General features: G+C 31.3%; 3 protein-coding genes across 3 annotated transcripts in view; 1 reads left to right on the top strand and 2 right to left on the bottom strand.

The window, feature by feature from the left end:
- LOC105337927 (immunoglobulin superfamily member 10) overlaps nucleotides 1–23,929 on the bottom strand; it is a 298,746-nt gene that overhangs the window by 2,497 nt on the left and 272,320 nt on the right. The gene's annotated exons all lie outside the window — the stretch shown is intronic.
- On the bottom strand, nucleotides 8,047–14,053 carry LOC136273637 (uncharacterized). The gene is made up of 11 exons (XM_066078549.1): nucleotides 13,730–14,053; nucleotides 13,492–13,605; nucleotides 13,185–13,307; nucleotides 11,946–12,644; nucleotides 11,684–11,805; nucleotides 9,923–10,014; nucleotides 9,796–9,836; nucleotides 9,493–9,651; nucleotides 9,239–9,355; nucleotides 8,416–9,042; nucleotides 8,047–8,141 (listed from the first exon to the last, which is right to left on the bottom strand). The coding sequence occupies exons 1-11, from the start codon at nucleotides 14,051–14,053 to the stop codon at nucleotides 8,085–8,087; spliced, it is 2,475 nt and encodes an 824-aa protein (XP_065934621.1). The 3' UTR covers nucleotides 8,047–8,084.
- On the top strand, nucleotides 13,952–21,967 carry LOC117690554 (M protein, serotype 12-like). Its single transcript, XM_066075223.1, has 8 exons — nucleotides 13,952–15,237; nucleotides 18,083–18,339; nucleotides 18,430–18,639; nucleotides 18,787–18,952; nucleotides 19,078–19,149; nucleotides 19,242–19,358; nucleotides 19,558–19,626; nucleotides 19,801–21,967. Exons 3-8 carry the CDS (start codon nucleotides 18,569–18,571, stop codon nucleotides 20,125–20,127), a joined length of 822 nt encoding a protein of 273 aa, XP_065931295.1. The 5' UTR covers nucleotides 13,952–15,237; nucleotides 18,083–18,339; nucleotides 18,430–18,568; the 3' UTR covers nucleotides 20,128–21,967.

The following is a 23,929-nucleotide window of genomic DNA, read 5'->3' as shown; positions in this document are numbered from 1 at the left end:
TCTAATAGTATAAGTAACCGCTCAACCTAAGTCCAATGGGGCAGTATTTCATTTTAAACGACGTCGGACAATCCAGTGTATATCAGCTGCATCTTGTGGTAGGTTAATATTACATTAAGTTATATATTTCTTTACTACCATGATAGTGATTAGGGCATATTATTTTAATTTCAAAGTTTATACTTAATCGTATTTTTGCAGGTAATCTTGCCATTCTAATTTTTGAAACTTGTTTGTAGGTTCTAATAGTAAATTGATACAAAACATGTTTTACCATATAAATGGATACTGAAGGAATAGTTGCATTTTTATCAACGAAATATCAAAATTAAAACATATTGAATGTACATGTAAAATTGTATTTTGTCTAATGTATTTTTATTTGTTTATAGGTCAATGCTTTAAAACGTCACAGGTGGGGTCAACTATGCAAAAAGGCCAAATTTTCAAAAATCTTCTTCTCTACTCCCACACATGCGAGAAGAAACTGGTTGCATGGTTATGATTTCCATGAAGCCCTCTACCAAAATTGTGAAATTCATGACCCCTGTGTCAGGGATTCGGGCTGTGGGGTTGGGCAAATTTGGCAATATAGTTAAAATGTATTAAATCTAAGAAAATATTCCTCTCAACTCCCAGGTTTATTTGTTAAAAACTAAATCCATGATTATGTTGTCCAGGAAGCCCTCTACCACAATTGTGAAATTTATTACCCCTGTGTCTGGGGTTCGGGTTCTAGGGTGGGGCCAATATGGCAATATAGTAAAAATGTATGAAATCTTTAAAAAAAAATTATTTATTCCCACACATGTGGGCAACAAACTGAATACATGGTTATCATGTACCCTAACTCCTCTACCAAAATTGTTAAAATTCATGGCCCCTGGGTCAGGGGTTCCGGACATCGGGGGATAAAGTGTTAATGCATATACTATTTAAAATCCTTTTACTCTAGTCTCACTCATCTGTATAAAAAACTAACTTCATAATTATGTTAACCAGGAAGTCCTCTATCAAATTTTAAATTTCATAGCCCCTGGCGTATGGGTTTTGACTTTAGGGCAGGGCCAAAATGTATAGGTGTTAATGCATTTAATGTTTAAAAATTATCTTTTTACTCCCACACACCTAAAAGGTAATCTGAATTCATGATTTTGTAGACCATATCTTTAAGTTTTTCACCAAAATTATAGGTTGCATAGTTGTTTTTTGAAAGATTTTAGGCAGGGAGGTACGAAAGCCGAGAAGGATCATTCGAGATACGAGATTCGAAATACGAGATTCGAAATACGAGATTCGAGATTCGAAATTCGAGATTCAATATCTAATTAACCAATCAAATCAAAGATCTGAAAACACGTATCCTAGCGACATCAAACTGTTCTAAATAAAGATCATTAGTATATGCTCTTATATATAAATAAATGCTATGTTCACTTCTCCCTAGCTAACTAAATAATTGTTTGTATTAATTTTTACACAGAATATTCAAGTAGAATAGTAATAATGCAGTGTGTTTCGCAGATCTATGTGATTTTGTTTGCCTTTGTGCATTTCCACCTGATGCGTTTGAACCCTGAGGTATTTCACCACCAATAGTTTAAACCCCGGCTTTATTCACCCTTTTTGTGTACAAATGCGGTTATGGTAGAGAGCTTCATAAGTGGAGCCAATTTTTTTTCGGTAGGGGGGTCCTAGGCCAATTTTCAATAATTTTACTATGTATATTAAGCTTCAATTTTTCCGAGGAAAGTCCAGACCCCCTGACCCCCTCCTTTATAGACCTCCTCCGCGCATGAAGATTAGTATCTAAAATACGTTTTAATCTAAATATAAATAATCAGTCCAGGTTTCACCAATAAATATAAGCATTACTTATCGTTTTTTAGGTATACAGGCATACACTAGTACTATGATTATAAACTAATCATTGAAATATTATCACATCATACGGAATTATTAATATATACAATTTTTTCCCCTTTTCTTAAGTAAACAACCTCTTATAAGTCTTACTTTTGGCATTGTTTTCAATATAGAAGGATACATATTCTGTATAATTAAAGGTAGGGCAATAGGGTGCCAATTTGTTCACATTGCCGATTTCTTGTGCAGAGAACAGTAAAATTTTAAAAATTTGATTGTGCATGAATTTTTTAAAATATATTGTTGTAGTTTGTTATAATTCATTGATTGATATATCAACAAGAAAGAATAGAAGGTATAGACAGGCATATGTATCACACCCAAGTTGAGTGTCTCTGTAGTTTCCTACCCCCCCCCCCTCAACGCATCAAAATTGACACTAATTGCATATAAATTATACAAAAGTTTACTTTGTATGTAAGTAACTCTCTAAAGATGTAAATAATCAATGCAAAGATGTGTGTACTTAATATACTACTACATTACACTTAGCCAAATAAAATGTAATCAGGGTGATAGCTACAAGGGGTGAGAACCAAATAAAGAAACTGAGTGTGGTGTGGGGAATGCATAGAAGATGGCGGCAAATTATCTCAAATAACCAGTGCGAAAATCAACAAATAGGCTGTTATTTGTTACCTATCCTGCAAATACATTGATAAAAAATGTTATCGTCACATAACATAGCCGATTAAGTTAATGTTTACATATTATGGTCAACGTACATGTAATTCTAATGTACATGGAGGCGGACGTATCAGGCGGGGATCCAGATTTTTTTTTCTTCCAAAAATGATCGGTTGAATTACATTAAATGCTTTGAAAATTGTCTTAAAGTATCGCGCGGGTCAAAATGCATGATAGAAGCTATGTACAGTGTAATTGGAAACTTTCATTTTATGTCAATATGTAGTAATACCTATTATAACAAATGAGAGTATAGCCCAACTGCCACAAACAATACATGTCTTTTACCGGCACCACCCCCTCCCCATAAAAAAATGAAACAATTGTCGTTTTATTTGCTAAACATGTATGTGGTTCAATATTTTTCTAAAGGACATACCCGATTAGAAATGAAAAATGAGTCGTTTAAAATTAATTTTGTCAATTTTTTTAGATTCATTTAGTTTTATTTTGGTCCATTTGGGTAAATAGATGCACAAGCGCAGCTCTAATTTATATATAATCAGGCCATAAATTCGAAATATTTTCAAAAATTTATAGCTTTAAAACCACTGGATAAAAAAATGAAAGTCGAACTCGATGAGTGCTAATACCTGTGCTGAATGAATGGTACAGTAGGATATGCGCAAAAAAGTCCCGTCTACTCTTTCCTACCCTATATTTATTGAAACATTAAATCCGATTATAAGAGTCAAATTTAATTAAGTACGGATATATTTTGCCGAGCCGAATTAAAAAAGCCTGGAAAACGAAGAGAGAACGAAGTGGAGACAGAATAACTGACAAATTAAATTAGGACTATATAGCCCCCCCCCCCCCCGAAATTTATATACTGAAAACAGATTATTGAGTACAACATCCGCACACAATTTAAAGAAAATTCCATGTTTTTTTTCATCACTTTTGCTAGCTTATGTAAGAAACCACAATTACCCCAAACCCTTCCACGGAAAAGGAAATGCTAGGTGATGAGAGAGAGAGAGAGAGAGAGAGAGAGAGAGAGAGAGAGAGAGAGAGAGTCGATGTAAATCACACGTGCGTTAACACCGTTCAAATTAAAGCTTGCTAGTTGGTCTGCCCTACCCTAGCTACCTCCTCTCTTTTCTCCTTTGAGTGGCTTAACTGTCTGTATATGCTTGGATCAAATCAAACAATTTCAAATTTTAAATCAAAATTGAATGTGACACTACAAAACTATCTCTCTCTCTCTCTCTCTCTCTCTCTCATATCGACAATGACATTGATACCCTACAATACACTATTCCTATCTGGATTGTTGTCGTTGAGGTTGTAAATCATTATATCTCCTATGGTTTAAAACCTTATCATAACCTATATTTTGACATGTCGATTATTTCATTGAATTTCGTTTCATAGCTAAAACCACACTCAGTTTTAATTATTTAGATCAAACAGATCTGTTTTCGCGAGCCGATTTTTACACAGTTTGGGCGAATACACTACGGGTTAAAATGGTTCGGGGGGAAAATACATACAGGACAAACAAAATCACATAGATTGGAAAAGCCAACAGTGTTATCACTCATTTAATTGTTTATATTGTGTGGGGTTAATTCATTAATGTTAATTTAACCATTTTATAACCATTACATAAGAGCTATTAAGATATTTATTTGTAGGAAAGAGCATGTACGAATAATCTTTATTTAGAACAGTTTGATGTTGCTAGGATACAGGTTTCAGATCCATGATTGGATTGGTTAATTAAATTTAGATATTGAATCTCGAATCTCGTATTTCGAATCTCGTATTTTGAATCTCGAATCTCGAATGATCCTTCTCGGCTTTCGTAGGGAGGTAATCGTCATTACAGTAATTTGTCTACTCCAAAATGAAAACTTATTAAATGCATATATGAGACTCCTCGACACGTTTATGTATAGAATGTATGCTACTCGGGTGACCGTTAAGGCCCATTGGCCTCTTATTTTTAGAATTAAGATGTTTTACATTATGATGACCTTATTTTATAACGTATTTGCTGCAAAATAAGGAAGTTATACATAAAACACGAATCAAATTAATTTGTTCAAGTACGTCCATAAAATGTGAGATGACATCCTTAAAACTTAAGTAAAAAATCCTGACGCAGAACGTTTATTAGATGTTAGAGAAGAAGTAGTGTTTATTTCAACTTCAGATGCATATATTATATGTTTCCTTGTTTGTTACATTACTGATTTTTTTTTCGTTTTAAAATGTCAATATAATTTCTGTTTAAAAGTTAAATATATCGCACAATATAGTATTGAATTAACTTTGACTACTTAAACATATTCATATAATAACTGCAAGAAAAATAAGTGCCCGAGTACAAGGATAAATACCATTTTAATGTAAAAAGTTCAACAGTACATGTACAAAAAAGTCGGTAAAAAAGCCTAATTCACTTTCTTTGATATACGTGTACTCAGCAGTTTTTGTTAACAATTTCAAAATACTGATTTCTTTTTTTTTAAATGTCAATATAATTTCTTAATAAATAAAATATAATAAATACTTAACCTTGAAACGAACGTAGCAATTGTCATAACACTGTTTGAGATTCAAATTGAATACTGATAGTTACATGTTCCGATTACAATTCACCATTGATGAATTACTTTGTAAATATTATCAATGTTTAAAGTTTTAAAAAGATAAGTTACAAAGTTTAAAATATAAAGAATTAAACTGTTTTAAAACACAAAGTTAAAACAGAGGAAATTTGAACTTATTTTTTTTTTCATTTTTGTGTATTATATATTTATTCATTTATTTTGTTTTAATTGTTTGTAGTGATGTTATGGCACAAGTTACGTTTTTGGTTGCATGTTTAGTTGTAGTATTATCTTACATTGTAGAAAAATAGACAGACAAAATGGACAGATTGACACTAGGCAAACGGTTATAATAAAACCACTCATGAGTTTTGAGCTTGGGTAAGCAAAAACAGGCGTAACATTGATATAACATATATACGTTCTATGTCCACATTTACCAAAATATTCAATTTTTTGTATATATTTTACTTTAAGCGTACAAGTTTTATAGAATATCAATTATTTGCCTTGTGTTTATTCGTGCTCTTGTGTTTATTGTTTCCTATTCATAATTTGTTTGATATATTTTATTGGATTTTTTTCACGGCACTACATATTTTACCCCCTTTTTAATTATGGTATCTTTTACAATCGTTCTCATTTTTATTTGCTTTTAAAAAGCGTGTTTATAATTGAAATAGATCTGATGTAATCTATCTAAATTGTTCAAAGAAATAAAATCCAGCTTGTTTACTGCACACATAAACTAAAACTGTATATTTACACGTTTTACCGTCTTTGTCTGTGATAGCAAAGCGAATCAATTTTGAAGCCTAAAACCAAATGATATAAAAGATGAATGACATGAAATGAACGTATCTTATAGCATATCCGAAAAACGGTACTGGCTGTGCCGCGTAGTTATACATAGCATGTGCTACATGACAAATACAGGCTTTGATTTATGTTGTTTTAAATGTAAATATTGGAAATAATATAATAATATAATGAGAATGCAATCCAGAATAAAAAAGGAAAATCCACGCGTACTTTTTCTGGGTTTTAATGCATTTTATGGTAGGAATCATATATTTATATCACGCTATGAGAACATAGCATATATAAGTCAATACTTTAAAGATGAACAATCCTCCATCTGTATGCATGGAGGAATATTCCTTCATCATTACATGATAACAAACATCAAAAAGACTCTCACTTAAAACATACATGTGTCAATAAAAACATTAGGGAACTTTCTTCCAACCTAATATGTTGCTGTGAATGCATGGGGGAATATTCCTCTATCATCAAATGATCATATAAAAGAAGACTCGTACTAAAAATGCATACACCAACACGGGAGAATATTTCTCCATCATCAAATGACACAAAAAGACTCTCACTGAATTAGCAAATAGGTTTGAATAACATCATAGGGGAACATTCCTTCCTCTTGATGTGTAGCTGTGAATGATAGAGGAATATTCCCCCATCACAAATATTCTTAATTAATAAAATAAACTTATATGTATCCGTAACAACATAGGGGAACATTCCTCCATCCTGATGTGTAGCTGTGAATGATAGAGGAATATTCCCCCATCACAAATATTCTCACTAAATAAACTTATATGTATTGGTAACAACATAGGAGAACATTCCTCCCTCTTGATGTGTAGCTGTGAATGATAGAGGAATGTTCCCCCATCACAAATATTCTCACTAAATAAACTAATATGTATCCGTAACAACATAGGAGAACATTCCTCCCTCTTGATGTGTAGCTGTGAATGATAGAGGAATATTCCCCCATCACAAATATTCTCACTAAATAAACTTATATGTATTGGTAACAACATAGGAGAACATTCCTCCCTCTTGATGTGTAGCTGTGAATGATAGAGGAATATTCCCCCATCACAAATATTCTCACTAAATAAACTTATATGTATTGGTAACAACATAGGAGAACATTCCTCCCTCTTGATGTGTAGCTGTGAATGATAGAGGAATGTTCCCCCATCACAAATACTTCCATTAAATAAACCTAGTGGAATATACCTACATCTTTATGCGTTGCCAATGAGTGCATAGAGGTATGTTCCAACAATATATATCTAAAGATTCTTACAAAATGGGCCTATATGCTTCAATTTTAACATAAAGAACATTCCTACATCTTTTATCAGTTCCAATGAATGCATCGAGGAATATTTCTTCACCATAACGCAATTATCTTCATCAAAAATATTCTCACTAGATAAGCATACATGGGAAAAAACAAGTAAGGGGCACATTCCTCCATTTTGATAAGTTGACATTAATTCATGGAAAAATATTCCTATATCATTATTTCACATTAATGTACAAAAATGTCTAACTAAATAATCATATATATAAATTACATCAAAATTAATTTTAAAAAGTAACTGTTTATAAAATAATTAAACTCACGTGTTCTTAACATATTATGAAAAAATCTTCTACATGTGAGAACTAGTTATTGTCACAAAAATGACTTACAAAAGAGGCTAACAAATGTTAATAACATCATAGAGAAACATTTCTCCATTCATAAAGGAATATATACAAACTGAGCATATAAATCAAATATAGGTCATAGGCAACATGGGGGAAGTGAGTGGAATGAACACATGGTAGAATATTTCTGCAATGCAACTCATTCTTCATAAGTTGAAATGTTGAGTAAAATAGGCTAACATGTGGCAATAACATCAAAAGAGAAAATATCTCCATTATAAGGTGTTGCCAAACAAGTCACATAAAGAATATGAACACATTTATATCACTTCTTGTCATCCAAATTGTGCTTATAACTGTAGGTATCTCTTGATACTAACTTCATCTAATCACAACTTTTTGGCAATGTAGTTTTCTCTTTTCAACATCCTTAATTGCCATACTTCATCCTTTTTCTTTACATTTCTTGGATTTCTTTGGTTTGGATTTTGAGAGGACTACCTAAATTTATGAAATTGAATTAACATGTTATTTAGTTTGCTTCCGCGACTAAAAATAGTGCCAGAAATTTTGTAGAGAAAAATCTTTTTTATTAACGAATAGATATGATTTAAAGATATTTTTAAAGAGTACTTAACAAATTTGTTATGTAAGTTTGTACGTTCTATTTAATCTAACAATAATAAATATATTTAAAATGCGTGAAGACCTTTATATTTGTGCTCATTCACTGAAATATATACCAGCTACTTCTTGAGATATTTTTTGCACATACCTCATGATCATCAAGCTCTCTGTCTAGCATTTCAAGTAAATGGTGTTCAATGTCTGCATTGGAGTTTTCTGTGAGCTTTTGTTTGTTCATCAGTTTTGGTAACAGCCAATCCGCTTCTCTTTTGGCATAATCAAACAAAGCATCTTTGTTGTCCTTAACAAGTTGTAAGTATTTCAAATATTGTAACCACCATTTGTACTCGCTATCTCCAGGCAAATTGTACTGCTGCTTTTCAACATTTCTCTTTACAGCTACTAGGTCGATTTTGTGAAAGTTTGGAGGTATAAGAATTTGGGGATTACAAGAAGGAATTGAATGTAACATGTTCTCTTCTGTGTAAGTCCATGGTCGACTGCTATTTGCCCTGTACTGCATTATAACTTTTTTTGATATGTCTCGGCTATACTTGAAATGAAGTGGTTTGGAATGTTTTTTAATATTATTTAAACACGGTGCAAGCCAGGTTTTAATGTCGAATAGACCTCTCAATTGTTTAGCACCATTGAGCAAAGAAAGAAGTTTTGGCATTGTCTCTGCATCCGAATTTCGCAACTTCGTTGATAATTGAGAAAACGATGCATCAATGTCTTCATGTGTATGACCCACGTGGAGAAAAGACAAGTGAACCTAAAATTTGATTTAAGTAATAGAAAGATAAATATAAATTTGAATTGGTATTTCAACATCTCTGCATCATTAATTATAAATACATGTAGAATAGGGTATATAGAAATGATTTAATGTCGACAACATATGATTGTTAAGTTTGATAAATAAAAATGAATGAAAACTATGTCCATCCAATGTTCATTCTGTTACTCACTTCGTTGAAAATGTCCAATTTGACCAGTAGCTCACAAAAGCCAAGGACAAATCTATTTTTATTCTCTCTAGCACAGTTGTCAGCTTGGATGTATAATGTACTTTGAAGAAATCCAGTCTGTAATTATTATAAAAATACAAAATACTTAATGATTATTTTTATTTGCTATAATGCCGAGGTTAAAAAATTAATATCCTCAAATGATTAACAAATGGAATTCTGGAAAATTTAAATATATTAATTTTGAATCTTACTTTTGATAACGCCTGGCTGATGCTTTTCAATATGACATTCATTACAAGATTTGCATCGTGCTGGTATTCATTTATGTCCACATAAAGATCTAGTGACTTTAGCCCATGATTCAATACCCCTTGAATGTGGGTTTTCAAAAAACTGTTTGGGTCTACACCCTATAAAATAAAAAGGTATTTTTGTTTAACAAATATGAACTGGCAAATAAGTTTAATATTGGGGAGTAATTAAAATTAATACCGTTTGAGACATATAGATTCATTACAAAGATTGAGTTACTATGCGGAAGTAGAAACAAATACCTTCATTAGCCGCCCTGTAAAGTGTGGCAAATTAGTTTTACCTGGAATACATATCGTAATGTTATTAAATTTTAAAAAAAACCAGGATAGAATATAGCAACACTTTTTGAAAAAAAATGCAACTTACTCTGGTCCATCCCATCAATAATTAAGCTTATGAATTGCCTGGGATTGCTTCTTGCCACCTCTCTTTTCTTGTAATAATATCTTCTCTCTGTCCTTATAAATAAAATCAGATATATCTTGTTATTGATTTAAATTATGAGAGGGTTATTACTACATGTGTATAAATCTAATCTAATTAGCCAGACATTAATGAATTTTTACTTGGTTAAAAAATCCAAATACCTCTGATAGTGAATGATATAGAGACATATAGAGTCTTAGGCATCCAATACATTTTCAATTTTGGCGTAGAATATTAATGAGAGTGCTGATCCTCATGAATTGTAATGCATGTGTAGGCACAGGATGCTACTTTCATTGCTATTTGCATCCTATAGGTTATATGTATTCCTTCACTAAAATCATTTTTATTGAATTGTAAAATATTCCTTTACATCAAAAAAAAATTCAAATCTTTTTTCTTTCTTTTAACACTTCCGTTTCACAATGATACATTTGTTACATAGCATATTCCACGTGCATTTCCATGAGAAAATGTCACATTTAATTGCTTATATCTGCTAAACCAGAGCACATATCAAGGTACGGATTTTTGGAGCGTTCTAAGATACTATTGATTGCTGTGAAAAAATTGACTGGAGGTACTCTTTAATAAAATACCAAATATTTTGCTATAGTATATTTAATTGTGGTAGAGAGCAGATGTTAAAGAACTGAAGACATAATATTTTTAGCTCATCATAATATTTTTAGCTCATCATTTTATAGTTCTGATAACAATCCCAGACTATTATCCATACTCTGAGTATAAACGTCTACTCAACAAAATGTAGACTCAGTTCAGAGACCGTAGAGATCAATAAAAATATTTAACCTTTCTCTTCTGTTATCTGGATTCTATTTAAAAAATATATTCTATACAAGTATTAAACTACATTTGCTATCAAATAGGATTATCTCACTTCAAACATTTGCTTCACTGATATTTAATAAGACTACATCAAATTGCCTCATTTGTTCAATCAATAAAGTTGAACCACAGTTTGATAGTGGATTATGTTTTAAAATTGAGTAAGGTTAAAAAACATAAGGGACTTCACTATCTTAGAAAGTTTTCACATACTTGCAAATGCATATTAAAAGTGATTTTTACAAAATAGCAGCTTATCCAGCACTATTTTATATCGATACACTTAGGCATGGTACCTATGTGAATTTTTAATCCTGCAAAAAGTTATAAATTACCCCAAAATGAACCTGTTGCAAGCTACATTTGCTTGTATTAAGTTGTTAACATAAATAATTCTTAATTGAAGTCTTTCTCTGATGGATTGTTTACACTAGCCTTAATCCTCCTGTGATTAATACTGGCGCTCCCAACTTAAAATCTACGTTTTCAAGCTGCGTGTTGTTATCAGATCTATCAGATCTAAAGTATAGCCGATTTTCTGTCAATTCTTGCTTGAAGGCTGTTAAGCTGGTATTATGTTATCAGATCTATCAGATCTAAAGTATAGCCGATTTTCTGTCAATTCTTGCTTGAAGGCTGTTAAGCTGATATTAAGCAATAAAACAGAGAGGATGCTAAATAATATTACTAATAAGTTTCATGCAAAATTTCAGCTAGTATGACAGTTTTAAATCAAACTAGTTAGAGACTGAAAAAGTTTATGAGAATCTAAAAGATATATTTTGTTTTTATTTTAAACTACTTATTCGGAACACCCAATCCCACAACAAATAATATATTTTTTAAACTTACATTTGTCTTCTATTGTGAACAGACATCATTTGTTTCAATTTGGTTCTCTTGACAGGATCCCTAGTTTTTTCCAACTCTCGTTCAATATGAACACATGTACTACATTTTGAAAAGGAATTTGTCTGAAAAAAAAAGACAATGATTTTAATTTAATTAAAATTGATTGTTTCTTATTGAGAAACTTTACTTATCATTTTAATTTTTTACCTTTTACATGTTTATATTTACTATTATATATGAGGTAGTATACATGTAGTGATACCTGCTTTATCTTCAACTTTGGGAAATCTGTCTTCCAAATTTCATAAAATGCTGCCCTGCTGACAGTGTAGGCAGATGAAATAGATATTTCAAATTGTTTAATTTTTTCTGCAACATATGCGTCATACAAGTCGTTTTTTCTTGTTTTAAAAGGCAACATCATGTCACCATTATCTGGCATTCTGTCAGCATGAAAATATTCATAATTATGTAGCCATACAACAGCCCCTTCTCTTGCTTTGCCAAATCCTCTGACATTTCTAAAACTAGCAGCCGAATTTCCTTCCAAGGCTTTTTTATAATACTTATAGTAAAAGGTTTTGTTGATTTTTAGCAGAAGTTTGAAACAAGAAGAGCACACGTTGTGTCCACCATCAATTAAAAACCTTTGGTGTTTTCTTTCTTTTATCTTATCAATAAACCATTCTACCCGTTGTTCAAAGCTTTTTGTCCAAAATCTGTACCTCATGCTGTGCATCATCTTTTCAGTGACATGTTTCAAACACAACTGATGGCATTTATTCTTTTCCTTCATAGATGATGCAATGTCTTTTAATGCTTTTCTTAGAAGGATGGAACTCTGTTTTTTCACAACTAACTTTGTTTTTTTATTTGTTACTTGTTCTTCAAAACTTGAGTTGTAAATGCTGATATCACTGATATCTAGCCTTTCATGTTCAGGGCTGTTCCTCAGCTCATCCTTAAATAACAGAAAAAAGAAACCATTCAAAAGCTATCAGTATCATTCATTAAAAGCTATATGAAATTATTTTTTTTTCCCTATTATTCTGAATATAAATTAACCACAGATAATTGTTAAGATTAAAACAGATCGTCACTTTAATAACAAAAAAAAAATCTGTACAGTGGAATATGAAGCAAATCAATTTTGTAAGCAATATGGATTGCAGTGATGTAATTTTCCTTAATTTTCATCCTCTAATTAGCTTTTATCACGAACATGTTATAACTAAATAAAGTAAACTAATACTTGCACAAAGCATTAACTTGAATAAATATCATTCAATGTAAATATAGTGTGGCGATAATAGCACAAGTTTATGTTTTCCAATTGCATGTATTTTTCTAACATTTTGTATAACACAACAACTCTAAAAATTACAAAATTACAAACAGAACAACAGAAGGACTTCTAAAATAAATAAAGTCTAGTAAATGATGTAGTTAATTTTGTGAAAAATAAGAAGAGCATTAGAAATCGCCAAATGAAAAATATTACCAGTATTTTTGGAAAAGATGCCGTTCTTAAATTTGCATTCCTGAAACACATGTAAGAAGGCCGCTCAGCTTTTCTTGGTGTTGATGTCAGTTGTACAAACTCACTTTCATAGGGCATATCATCCTGCATGATTTATCAGAATAGACTTTTCATAGATTTCATGTGCTAACGTTAAACAATAAACATCTGATTCTTTTTTAAGATGAAACATAATTCCTCTGATGAAATTATATATTGTTAAGATATCATCTGAACTGAAAACATAAACATCGGTATATACTTATTTTCTTTATTCCTTATAGTTTACCTCATTCTCAAAATCAAATGGGTCTGCCGTTTGTTTACTTCCTACATCAGACAAGTCTTTAACTTTTTCACCGTCCTCAAAACTCATGCTTTTAAGTATGTCAGACAAATTTGACTTGAATGAAAAAAATACAAGAATATTAATTAGTCATTTTTTATATACTATAGTTTTCATCATCATTTATGTTTTTAAAAGAATCATGGTTTATTATATTCAAAACAATAAGTTTGTTACTCACCATTGAAATATCAAACTGAGTGTCATCCTTTTCATGTTGATCATCATTATCAATGCAAATAAATGGCTCCTTTACATAGCCATGCTGATTTTCTTTGTCCTTTAGTGGCAATTCACTTAAGTTGCTAACAGATGTAACAACATCATAGTGATCGGAATTCTTATGATGTAGATATATAGCTAAACTTGTGGTTTTATTTTCTGGTTTAAATTCCAACCATTCATACGAATGTCCATGTTTTGAATACAAAAAAATTGAGCAATTAAAGACTTTGGCAGCAAAATAAATTTCTATATCAGTACCCCACACACCATTTTCCCTCATCTTTGTTCGTTTGAGATAATCCTCTGGAGTTTCATTATATACAATCGGATTTCTGCTCTTTGCAATAAAAGATGTTATAATATTCCTGATATATAGGTGAAGTTCTTCATTGCCACTAACAGCAAACGCAATACTTCTGAACAAACAATTTCCATCACCTCTAATTTTGAAACAAGTAGACGGAACTCCTAAATGGGAGCTTGGTAGATAAAGCACATCTCTCTCAACAAAAGAAATCCCAAGTTCATTACAAGTTTCAATTTGCCAGTTTTTTGAAACAGGGTTAAATTCTCTGGAAATGTTCATTCTGAATTGAAAATCTTGAGTGAGATTATAACCAGTGTTAGCCACTGTCAAATTGTAAGGCACGGTGAGTTGCTCGTTCGCGCATTGTGATTGGTTAAATTTTACGGGCTTTTATTCCTTACACCAAAGACCATCATCAGCACTTGCAACTGTTGATGGTGATGTAGATTGAAAATCAAAGATGTCCCGAGAAGTCATTTTAACTGACGATGAAATTTTCAAAAGTATAGATGGTGACATGATTGAAAAATCATTAAAAGGTATGTTTATAAAATTCAATGTCATAAAATATTTTTATTTTAAATAATATTTAAAAAAAAAAAAAAACAAACAAAAAACTACATTTATTTTTCCTTCTTATTGTAGGTACTCATGTCAAAGTACATGTTGATAACCTTCTTTCTCCGAGCAGTGACCATTGCATTAGATTATTAAATGAAAATCACGTGAATGAACTTGCAGATTCATTCATTCAAAACTTCCAGCCTTACACTACATTAGTTGGACTTCTACGTGTATGTGAAAATGTCCCTATTGCTGACCTTTGTTTACCAGGAAAAAAATGTGTAGAGGTTCTGGGTGGAAACCACACCAGAGCAGCATTACAAAGAATTTTGAATTCTGATGAATGTGTGCAAAAGGAAAAATACGAATTTGTTTATATGGACATCTATCAGAACTTGACCAAAGATCAAGCTTTGTTTCTAGCATTTAAGCACAATGAAATTCATGAACACTCCCAGGAGTTAAGTTTTGCAGAAAAAGTCAGCTTTTTTCGAAAACTGCTCCTAACTTGTCGGAGGAATTACGCTGGACAGACCCCCAAAACTATTTCAACTAAATGGAGGTCAGAAATTGCAGCAATCATGAATAAATCGGTAAGTACATGTTAATAAAAAATATTTTTATAAGGACATATATTTACTCATGCATCAGTATGCCTTATTCACTGAATGACAGTCCAAAATGCAATATCTTTCTTTTCAAAAGAACACAAAGTCATCATGATCATAATAAATATTGATAGTTTTAATTGAAAATATTTTTATGACTATTGTTTTTATTTTTAATATCCCTAGAATATGTCTACTTGCAAAAATGTAAGATATTATTATTACCAACGCATAACTTAAATACAACATCACGATTCAGAAAAATCGGAAAATTCACTACCCCCTTCTTTTCCTCAACCAATAAATTGTAGGTTTTGTAATTCAGATAATCCAATGATTTAAAGAGTCCGATATCAAAATGTAAACCAAAAGAAACAAAAAGAAAAACAATAAATTTAAGAAATTATTCTAGCAGAATTCTTTTTAAAAAATTGCCACTCATAATGACACAGACATTTGAAAATTATACAAAAATGCATCACTTAAACAGATTGTGGGAGAGGGCGGTCTAAGATATTGAACTTGTGCCCAATCCAAATTGTACTTTTGTGTAATAAAAATATGTTCAAATCAACAGGATGGTCTTTGCCTGTGTAACATACAAATATAGTAAAACCATCTGTTAAAATGAATTACATTTCCACATCAAAGAATTTTCTCCCACGGGTAAATTTCTATTATCACACTCGAATGTCACTCTCATTAACAAATAGGTAATATTTTATTACCTAAATGCAATATAACATTCAGGCATAACCTCGCAAAAACAGTAATGTCAGTTTAACTTTCACATTGAAGCTGAACTGACCTAGATATATTCCGATAACAGAGTTAATAAAAATGCAATTAAAATGAAAAAATATCGGTCATACCATATTGTTACACGCCATGGGTTTTAGGATTTAATGCACGACTATATATTGTAATACCCAACGTAGTATAATAAGATTTCAAGAATTGTTGCAAAGTTGTCCAAAAAGTAAATAACTAATTGTGAATAATTCCATTGAAACAAATTTATTCCAGCCAGAGCAACAGCGCATTAAATAATCATCTTTGCATATCACACATAAACACTTTTTCAGTGACAAAGTATATTAAATGATGCTAATTGACTGCTAATATTTGTGAGAATGGATGATGGTCAGTTGATTATTACTTGTTTATCTTTGCAAGCCTACAAATTGTATCAGATAAGGCTCCCAGCACCCCTGCTGTGTCAATTTTCCTCAGAATTGTTGAGTGCTTTCTTATCTGCAGTAAGGTGTCTGAAAAGGCATGTATTTCAAACTCTTTTCACCCTATGATTTAGATATAACATTAATTACCTTTCAAGCTTAAAACTAATTTATAACAAAAGAAATGCTGAAAAAAATTAAGTTTTTTCTTGCATTTATGTAGACTTCCTTAATGCTTTATTTTTTGTAAATTTCACTTTGTTTCAGAATTTTTTTTATGTTCTTATTTTAATTCATCGGATAAGACATTTTGGAAATCCCCATAGTCATACATTACCTATCAACTTATCATTGATTTTGCAGCATCGCACTGCAGTGCTGTAATATGATCCCTCTACCGATCATATGATGTTTGGCATCATTTAAAGTTCTTGGGATAAACTGGCAAATTTATATCTATGTTAATTGGAGATCTTGTTAGTCTGAGTGAACCGTTAAATGTCCAGGTGGCACCTAATTGATATGCCATCCGTCTGTGCAGCTTGTGGGTCTCTGATGTCTTATCAGACCTGTAGGAAAAGGGGGGTCATTGGTTTAATTGTTTATTTTCTCTCTAGCCAGGGAGTGCTATGAGGGGTGATTTATGGCTGAGAAACCCTGGGATGGGGGAGTAAAAATGATAAGAAGGGAAGAAAGGGGGAGTCGGGGAGTAAGACTTGAAGAGGACAGATATTTAAGTGCATCATATTAAGTGATGTGTTTTGCTCTTGTAGTGTATATGTGTAAATATGTAAATTAACTGTAAATAGAACTATTGTTTTAATTTCATTGACAAGTTTGTCACGTTACACTATTAAGAAAACACTAAAAATATTAAACAAGCCATTTGCCCAATAAATTTCAACACATATCATTTCAGTTTCGTAGTAAAACAAGGCTTTTGGTGAAATGCTGACGATGTAATATAACAAAAAAAATATTTTTAGTAGGCTTACACATTTATAGAACAAAATGCATAAGCTGTTATATAATTTAAACATTCTGTCCATTTTAGCAATAATGCAGCTGTAATAATGAACTGATCCACAATAAAGCAATTAGAATATAATTTATATACTTTTATAAAACCACTAAACAATAGTTATCAATCAGTGCCAGTGACAGGGAGGATCTCCGTCACACTTTAAGTGTGTGTATAAAATTCTAATGCATACTTCTTTCTGATCGTTTTTATATTTTCAGTTTCTCTAAAGTCTAAAACGATAATCAAACTTTTTGATAAAAAAGCTTGCGTAGTTTTTTTTTAAAGAAAATCCCTTTTTACAACACTGGGTTATTTGTAGGATGTTTTCATTGACCAGCTTAATATATAATAATACTGAGAGAAGATAATTTGTATCTTCTCGGCAAGAACTTTTAATATGGCCCAGTAAATGACAGCTTTTAGTGAAACATGAGAATATAATGAGTAGATACATGTGTTTATTATACTGGTAGTAAGATAACGTCTACAAACAAATGTGCATCGCATTAGAGTAAATAAATATCTGTAAACTGGTATGATGCATTTGAGAAACAACTACAACAATTATAATTTTTATAGCATAACGATATATGCATTTATAAAGTCTAAATGTATTTTTTCTTTTCAGAAAACTGAACTGAAAAATTCTTACAAGGTTCACCTTAATTTAGCAGCCAGTGAAGATGACATTTGGGAACTTATTAAAGACGTCTTCACAGCTTTCGAGCACGGTTGTATTAAAGGACAAAAAAGATCAGAACAGTGCTCTCAGTACTGTTTCTGGCATTTTTCGAAGGTTAAAAGAAAAGACCTTAAAATATTGTTGCTTACAAGATTTAAGAATGGAGACCTCATTCCAGAAGAATTCCGCAGCGCTTGTCAGAGGTAACAGCATTTCATCAATATCATTATCAAGAATATAGCTTTTATAATATGTTAACATTTTGTCAATTTTTTATTATTTTTTTTTTCCAGATGTGAAAGAGAAAGTACTACAGAAGTGCCTGAAGAGAAATCACCTACTAAACGGTGAGAAGTTTGTAGAATTCTGTAACAATGTACATGTAAAGGGAGTGCATTTCGGGAAACACTAACACTAACTAAATTTTACAGCATGAAAACTACTTCGCAGAAAAGGAAAGCCAATGACGAAGCAGAAACAGAAAGTATTACAAAATGCAAACGGTAAGCACCAATTTTATTGTGTAATACTTCATTTTATAAACAATTATACAGCCACTTTATGTTTGATACTTTGTTTATTTCCAAATTATAATTTAGAAACTAATCATAAAACTTCTTAATTTAAAACTTTTATTTTATATATACCAGGTCAAAAAAGAAAATGGCTGAAAAAGAAACCCAGATTGACTCGGACAATAAAGAAATTAAAGAACTAAAACAGAAAATTGTGACCATGTCGGAAAAGCTAAGATGTACAGAACAGTCTTTGATTGAACAAAAACATTTGGTGAAAGAAAAAGATGGCAAGATTGTTGTAAGCACTTTGATCCTAAAACAAGAGGTCTTGCAGTATTTAATTTCTTTAAAAATACTTGGTGGAATATATACTATAGATTTATTAAGACACCTCATCAATTACAACTATAAATATTTCTTTAGGTATTAAAGAAGCAACTAATTTCTGTGGTGACAAAAGCTGAAGAGCAGAAAGTTATGGTGGCAAATTTGAACGTAAGAGAATACTTAAATGCAACTATATTACTAATTGGGATTTTTAAATTTGTTAATTTGGATAGTTTAATTTTGATTTATTTGTATTTCAGAAGAGGATTATTGATTTGGAAAAAGAACTTGAAGTGGAAATTCAGAATAGAATGCATGCTGAGGAGGCTGCAATACGGGCTAGGCAAAATACTCGGATCACACCCACCTGTCAGCAGGTTGTATTATATAATTAGTGTATTGTCATTAAAAAAAATTGTGCACATATTTATAGTTTCTTATATATAGCACTAAAAATTGGTTAGAATGCACATGTATATTATAAAATAACCAAACTAAGATAAGATTTTTTTAACATAATAATGATGAATACCAAATGTCTATGTCAAACTAACCATAGATTTTTAATTAATATAGAAAAGTTTAGAGAAAAGGAAGGGCGTTCCAGATGATTTACCAAGGGTTCGTTCAGCTGGTGAGAAAAAGGTAATTCACAGATAATCTTTTTTGAATAAAGCGCGCGTTGTGAAGGGGAGGATTAGACTTTAGACTTTATTATTGGTTTTATAATGTCATTAAATCAAACCTGTCTCTTTCTTGTAATAGAATTCATATTTATAAAGTGATCTTAATAAAACCAACCTTTACAAAACATTTTAGAAAAACAAAGAAATAGAGGAGGAACAAGAAAAAGAAATCCTATTGGTTGAATACACCAACGGCAAAATATTTTATGCTGCAAGAAAAGGAGCTATTATCACATATTGCCACAAGCCAGTAGGATTAATTAGAGATGCCCAATTTGTGCATTCCCCTCAAAAACATTCCTTTAAACTTAATGACAAGGATCAGCAAACTTTCCAACAGGAATTTATAATTTTATCAATGAAGGGAATAGTTGATGAGAACATTATCAAAATAGATAAACTGTCCACAACTGTAGATGAGCAGTTGGTAGCAATTACCAAATACATTGAGGAAAAATAATGTACTGTAATCTACTCTGCCAACAACATATATGTATATTTGTATTACATGTATCTAGTGAGAATATTTTTGTAGATAATTGTGTTATGATGGAGGAATATTCCTCCTTGTATTCATTAGCACTGATAACAGATAAAAGGTATAAATGTTCCCTTATGTTCATATATGCTCATTCTGTAAGAATCTTCATATATTCAATTGGCTAATTATGAAAAAAAATTCTACTATGCACTCGTTAAAAACGCATAGGGGTGAAGAAATATTCACTTAGTAAATTTACATACTGAGAATATTTGTTATAGTACAATCCACACTTTCCAAAAGTTGTTCCCCTTTGCGGGTTCAACCAAAAAGTCAAAGGAAAAAAACATTTTTTTTTCTTCTTTATGCAACAAAGTATTTGGGCGTCCTGTTAAGAAATTCTTGAAATTTAATTTATTTTTTTGGTATGTGGGTTGCCCCAACTTAGGGCAATCAATATTTGTGATGGGGGACTATTCCTCTATCACTTACAGCTACACATCAAAAGGGAAGAATGTTCCCCTATGTTGTTACTAATACATATTAGTTTATTTAGTTAGAACAGTTTGTGATGGGGGAATATTCCTCTATCATTCACAGCTACAAATCATGATGAAGTAATGTTCTCCTATGTTGTTACCAATACATATAAGTTTATTTTTTTTTTTAGATATTTGTGATGGGGGAATATTCCTCTATCATTTACAGCTACACATCAAGATGAAGGAATGTTCTCCTATGTTGTTACTAATACATATAAGTTTATTTTATTCATTAAGAATATTTGTGATGGGGGAATATTCCTCTATCATTTACAGCAACGCATCAAGATGAAGGAATGTTCTCCTATGTTGTTACCAATACATATAAGTTTATTTTATTGAGAATATTTGTGATGGGGGAATATTCCTCTATCATTCACAGCTACACATCAAGAGGGAGGAATGTTCCTCTATGTTGTTACGGATACATATAAGTTTATTTTATTAAGAATATTTGTGATGGGGGAATATTCCTCTATCATTCACAGCTACACATCAAAAGGGAGGAATGTTCCCCTATGTTGTTACGGATACATATTTAGTTTATTTAGTGAGAATATTTGTGATGGGGGAATATTCCTCTATCATTCACAGCTACACATCAAAAGGGAGGAATGTTCTCCTATGTTGTTACCAATACATATAAGTTTATTTTATTAAGAATATTTGTGATGGGGGAATATTCCTCTATCATCACAGCTACACATCAAGAGGAAGGAATGTTCCCCCGTGTTGTTACGGATACATATTAGTTTATTTAGTGAGAATATTTGTGATGGGGGAATATTCCTCTATCATTCACAGCTACACATCAAAAGGGAGGAATGTTCCCCTATGTTGTTACGGATACATATTAGTTTATTTAGTGAGAATATTTGTGATGGGGGAATATTCCTCTATAATTCACAGCTACACATCAAAAGGGAGGAATGTTCTCCTATGTTGTTACCAATACATATAAGTTTATTTTATTGAGAATATTTGTGATGGGCGAATATTCCTCATCATTCACAGCTACACATCAGGATGGAGGAATGTTCTATTATGTTGTTATTAAAACCTATGTGCTAACTCAGTGAGAGTCTTTTTGATGTTTGTTATCATGTAATGATGAAGGAATATTCCTCCATGCATACAGATGGAGGATTGTTCATCTTTAAAGTATTGACTTATATATGCTATATTCTCATAGTGTGAAATAAATATATGATTCCTACCATAAATTGCATTAAAACCCAGAAAAAGTACTCGTGGATTTTCCTTTTTTATTCTGGATTGCATTTGAGGTGATAATTTCCAACGGAGCGTGGTAAAATCTACCATAAAGCCCTTCGTAATAAATATACATTGAACGTAAAACTATCAATCGTTTCACTCCTACTGCTTAGTGAAGACAGATGAAAGACAACTTTGTTTTTGTTTCCGTAAAAACAGTTAAACTGTTCAATAATGATAAACAAGTTTAATAAAGTGTCACATTTTTAAATTTTGTTCTCTAATGTATTAGCGTTAACCATCTAAGTTTTGTTTTACCCACATTTCAACACAACTTTAAATATTGCTAATATACATGTATCTCTTAGAATTTGGTTCTTTAAATTTGTCAAAAAGTCTACGTTTATCAAAGGTTACCCTTACTAAATGCTGTAATTAAATAATAATTAAAAAAATAATATATTGCTGTTTTTTTATACAACTGTAATGAAACTGTTCATGTTTTATCGGAATTCTTAAGAATACCACTTGCCGGTTCCTTGTATTATATGTAATCAATATCCGGTAAAAGAAAAAAACAACAACAACAGATTCTCCGGCAGCACTATATACATGTATTGATGTTAGATATTAGTCAGTCAACCTTGAAGGATAAAATAGTAAGTTATGATTTTTTATAACACTTTTCATATCAACACAAGCCATGTTATACAACTGGCTGTACTAAAAGAAGTGTGCATATTTATATTTATAGTGTTTTAAGAAAACTGATATAAAGTTACGTACAGCGTTTAACTGGTTGATAAAGCATAAAGTCTACGTGTATATGGCATAGAGTGTATATTTATATGGCATAGAGTGTATGTGTATATGGCATATAGTGTATGTGAATTACAGAAGATGTATTGATTACATAGCACAAAGGTATTATTTCTTGTAAAATGACATATGTTTTCTACGCTGTAGGCGAACGATTATATGGCATATTGTAAAAATTGGATTGTCCTTCTTTTATTTTGCTATGTAAATTATCATCAAAATAATTAAAACGTAAACATGTATTATTAATCTAAATCATTAGAATTTATAAAGGCAATTCATATTAAACCTGTTTTTACATGCAAACAAAAAGAATAGCATATTGACACCAATGTACTTGTAAAACAAACATTTATCAAAAATGATGTTTGGATTAAGAATAATGTCACGTTTCTGCATGATTTGAATTTACGCTAATTGATATGGGTGCTTATATAGAAGAAATTGGAATTTCATAATGTGTTTCATATGTAGTTCAGTACAACTATATATTTAGTATAAAGAGAACATTGTTTTTAAACACATAGGCATAGTTTAATATTGACAGCAAACTCAGTTTATATCAGATTGTTCGGCTCTAATATAAGCTAAAACTAAGAATGAAACTATCTATAAATTGAGAAGTTTAACTATATTTACCTTTAATAATCTAAACATCTCTGACGTTAAAACAAATCACATATTTAGATACTATTTATAATTGTTTTATCCTGGAGTCTTAAGTTTGCATGGTTTTGTTAAATGGTTTCATGATAAAAACTTTAAAAGAACTAACTATTTTTAATTGTATTATAGATTGTTTGCATAACCCATTCTCTAAGTCCATTCAGTTTGATAAAAAAGAATATCCTCGTTTAATAAACTGCTCGTTTTAAAACTAAAATCAATATATTTAACCGGAATTAGAAACAAAACATGCAGATGACTTTAAAAATGAGAACAAAAATCGGATTGTATCATTCTACTTCCATTTCTGAATTCAGAAACCACTGGTATTCCTGAAAACCGACTGCCATCGTCTGACATTTACGGTATAACCACTGTACCTTACTGTAAATCTACTGAACATCTGGTGTACAGAGCAGCTGTACCCCACTGCGCGGAACTACTGAATTTTACTTTACTTCACTGGACAGCATTGTACCCCGCTGTACGCCACTATACAGGGTACTGACCAGTACTATACACCACTGTACAGGGTACTG

Source organism: Magallana gigas, chromosome 1, assembly GCF_963853765.1.
Source record: "Magallana gigas chromosome 1, xbMagGiga1.1, whole genome shotgun sequence".
Classification (NCBI taxonomy): Eukaryota; Metazoa; Mollusca; class Bivalvia; order Ostreida; family Ostreidae; genus Magallana; species Magallana gigas.
This window is presented reverse-complemented; position numbering and strand designations above follow the sequence as displayed.

What these genes read in the sequence shown, in the direction of transcription:
- LOC136273637 (XM_066078549.1), bottom strand. Translation starts at nt 14,053, where the DNA reads ATGAGGGAAAATGGTGTGTGGGGTACTGATATAGAAATTTATTTTGCT. An exon ending in AATTGGACATTTTCAACGAA is followed by an intron (nt 9,043 to 9,238) that starts GTGAGTAACAGA and finishes ATCAAATTTTAG; the next exon opens with GTTCACTTGTCTTTTCTCCA. An exon ending in GAGAGCTTGATGATCATGAG is followed by an intron (nt 8,142 to 8,415) that starts GTATGTGCAAAA and finishes TCATAAATTTAG; the next exon opens with GTAGTCCTCTCAAAATCCAA.
- LOC117690554 (XM_066075223.1), top strand. Translation starts at nt 18,569, where the DNA reads ATGAAAACTACTTCGCAGAAAAGGAAAGCCAATGACGAAGCAGAAACA. An exon ending in TTATGGTGGCAAATTTGAAC is followed by an intron (nt 19,150 to 19,241) that starts GTAAGAGAATAC and finishes TTTGTATTTCAG; the next exon opens with AAGAGGATTATTGATTTGGA. An exon ending in TCACACCCACCTGTCAGCAG is followed by an intron (nt 19,359 to 19,557) that starts GTTGTATTATAT and finishes TAATTAATATAG; the next exon opens with AAAAGTTTAGAGAAAAGGAA.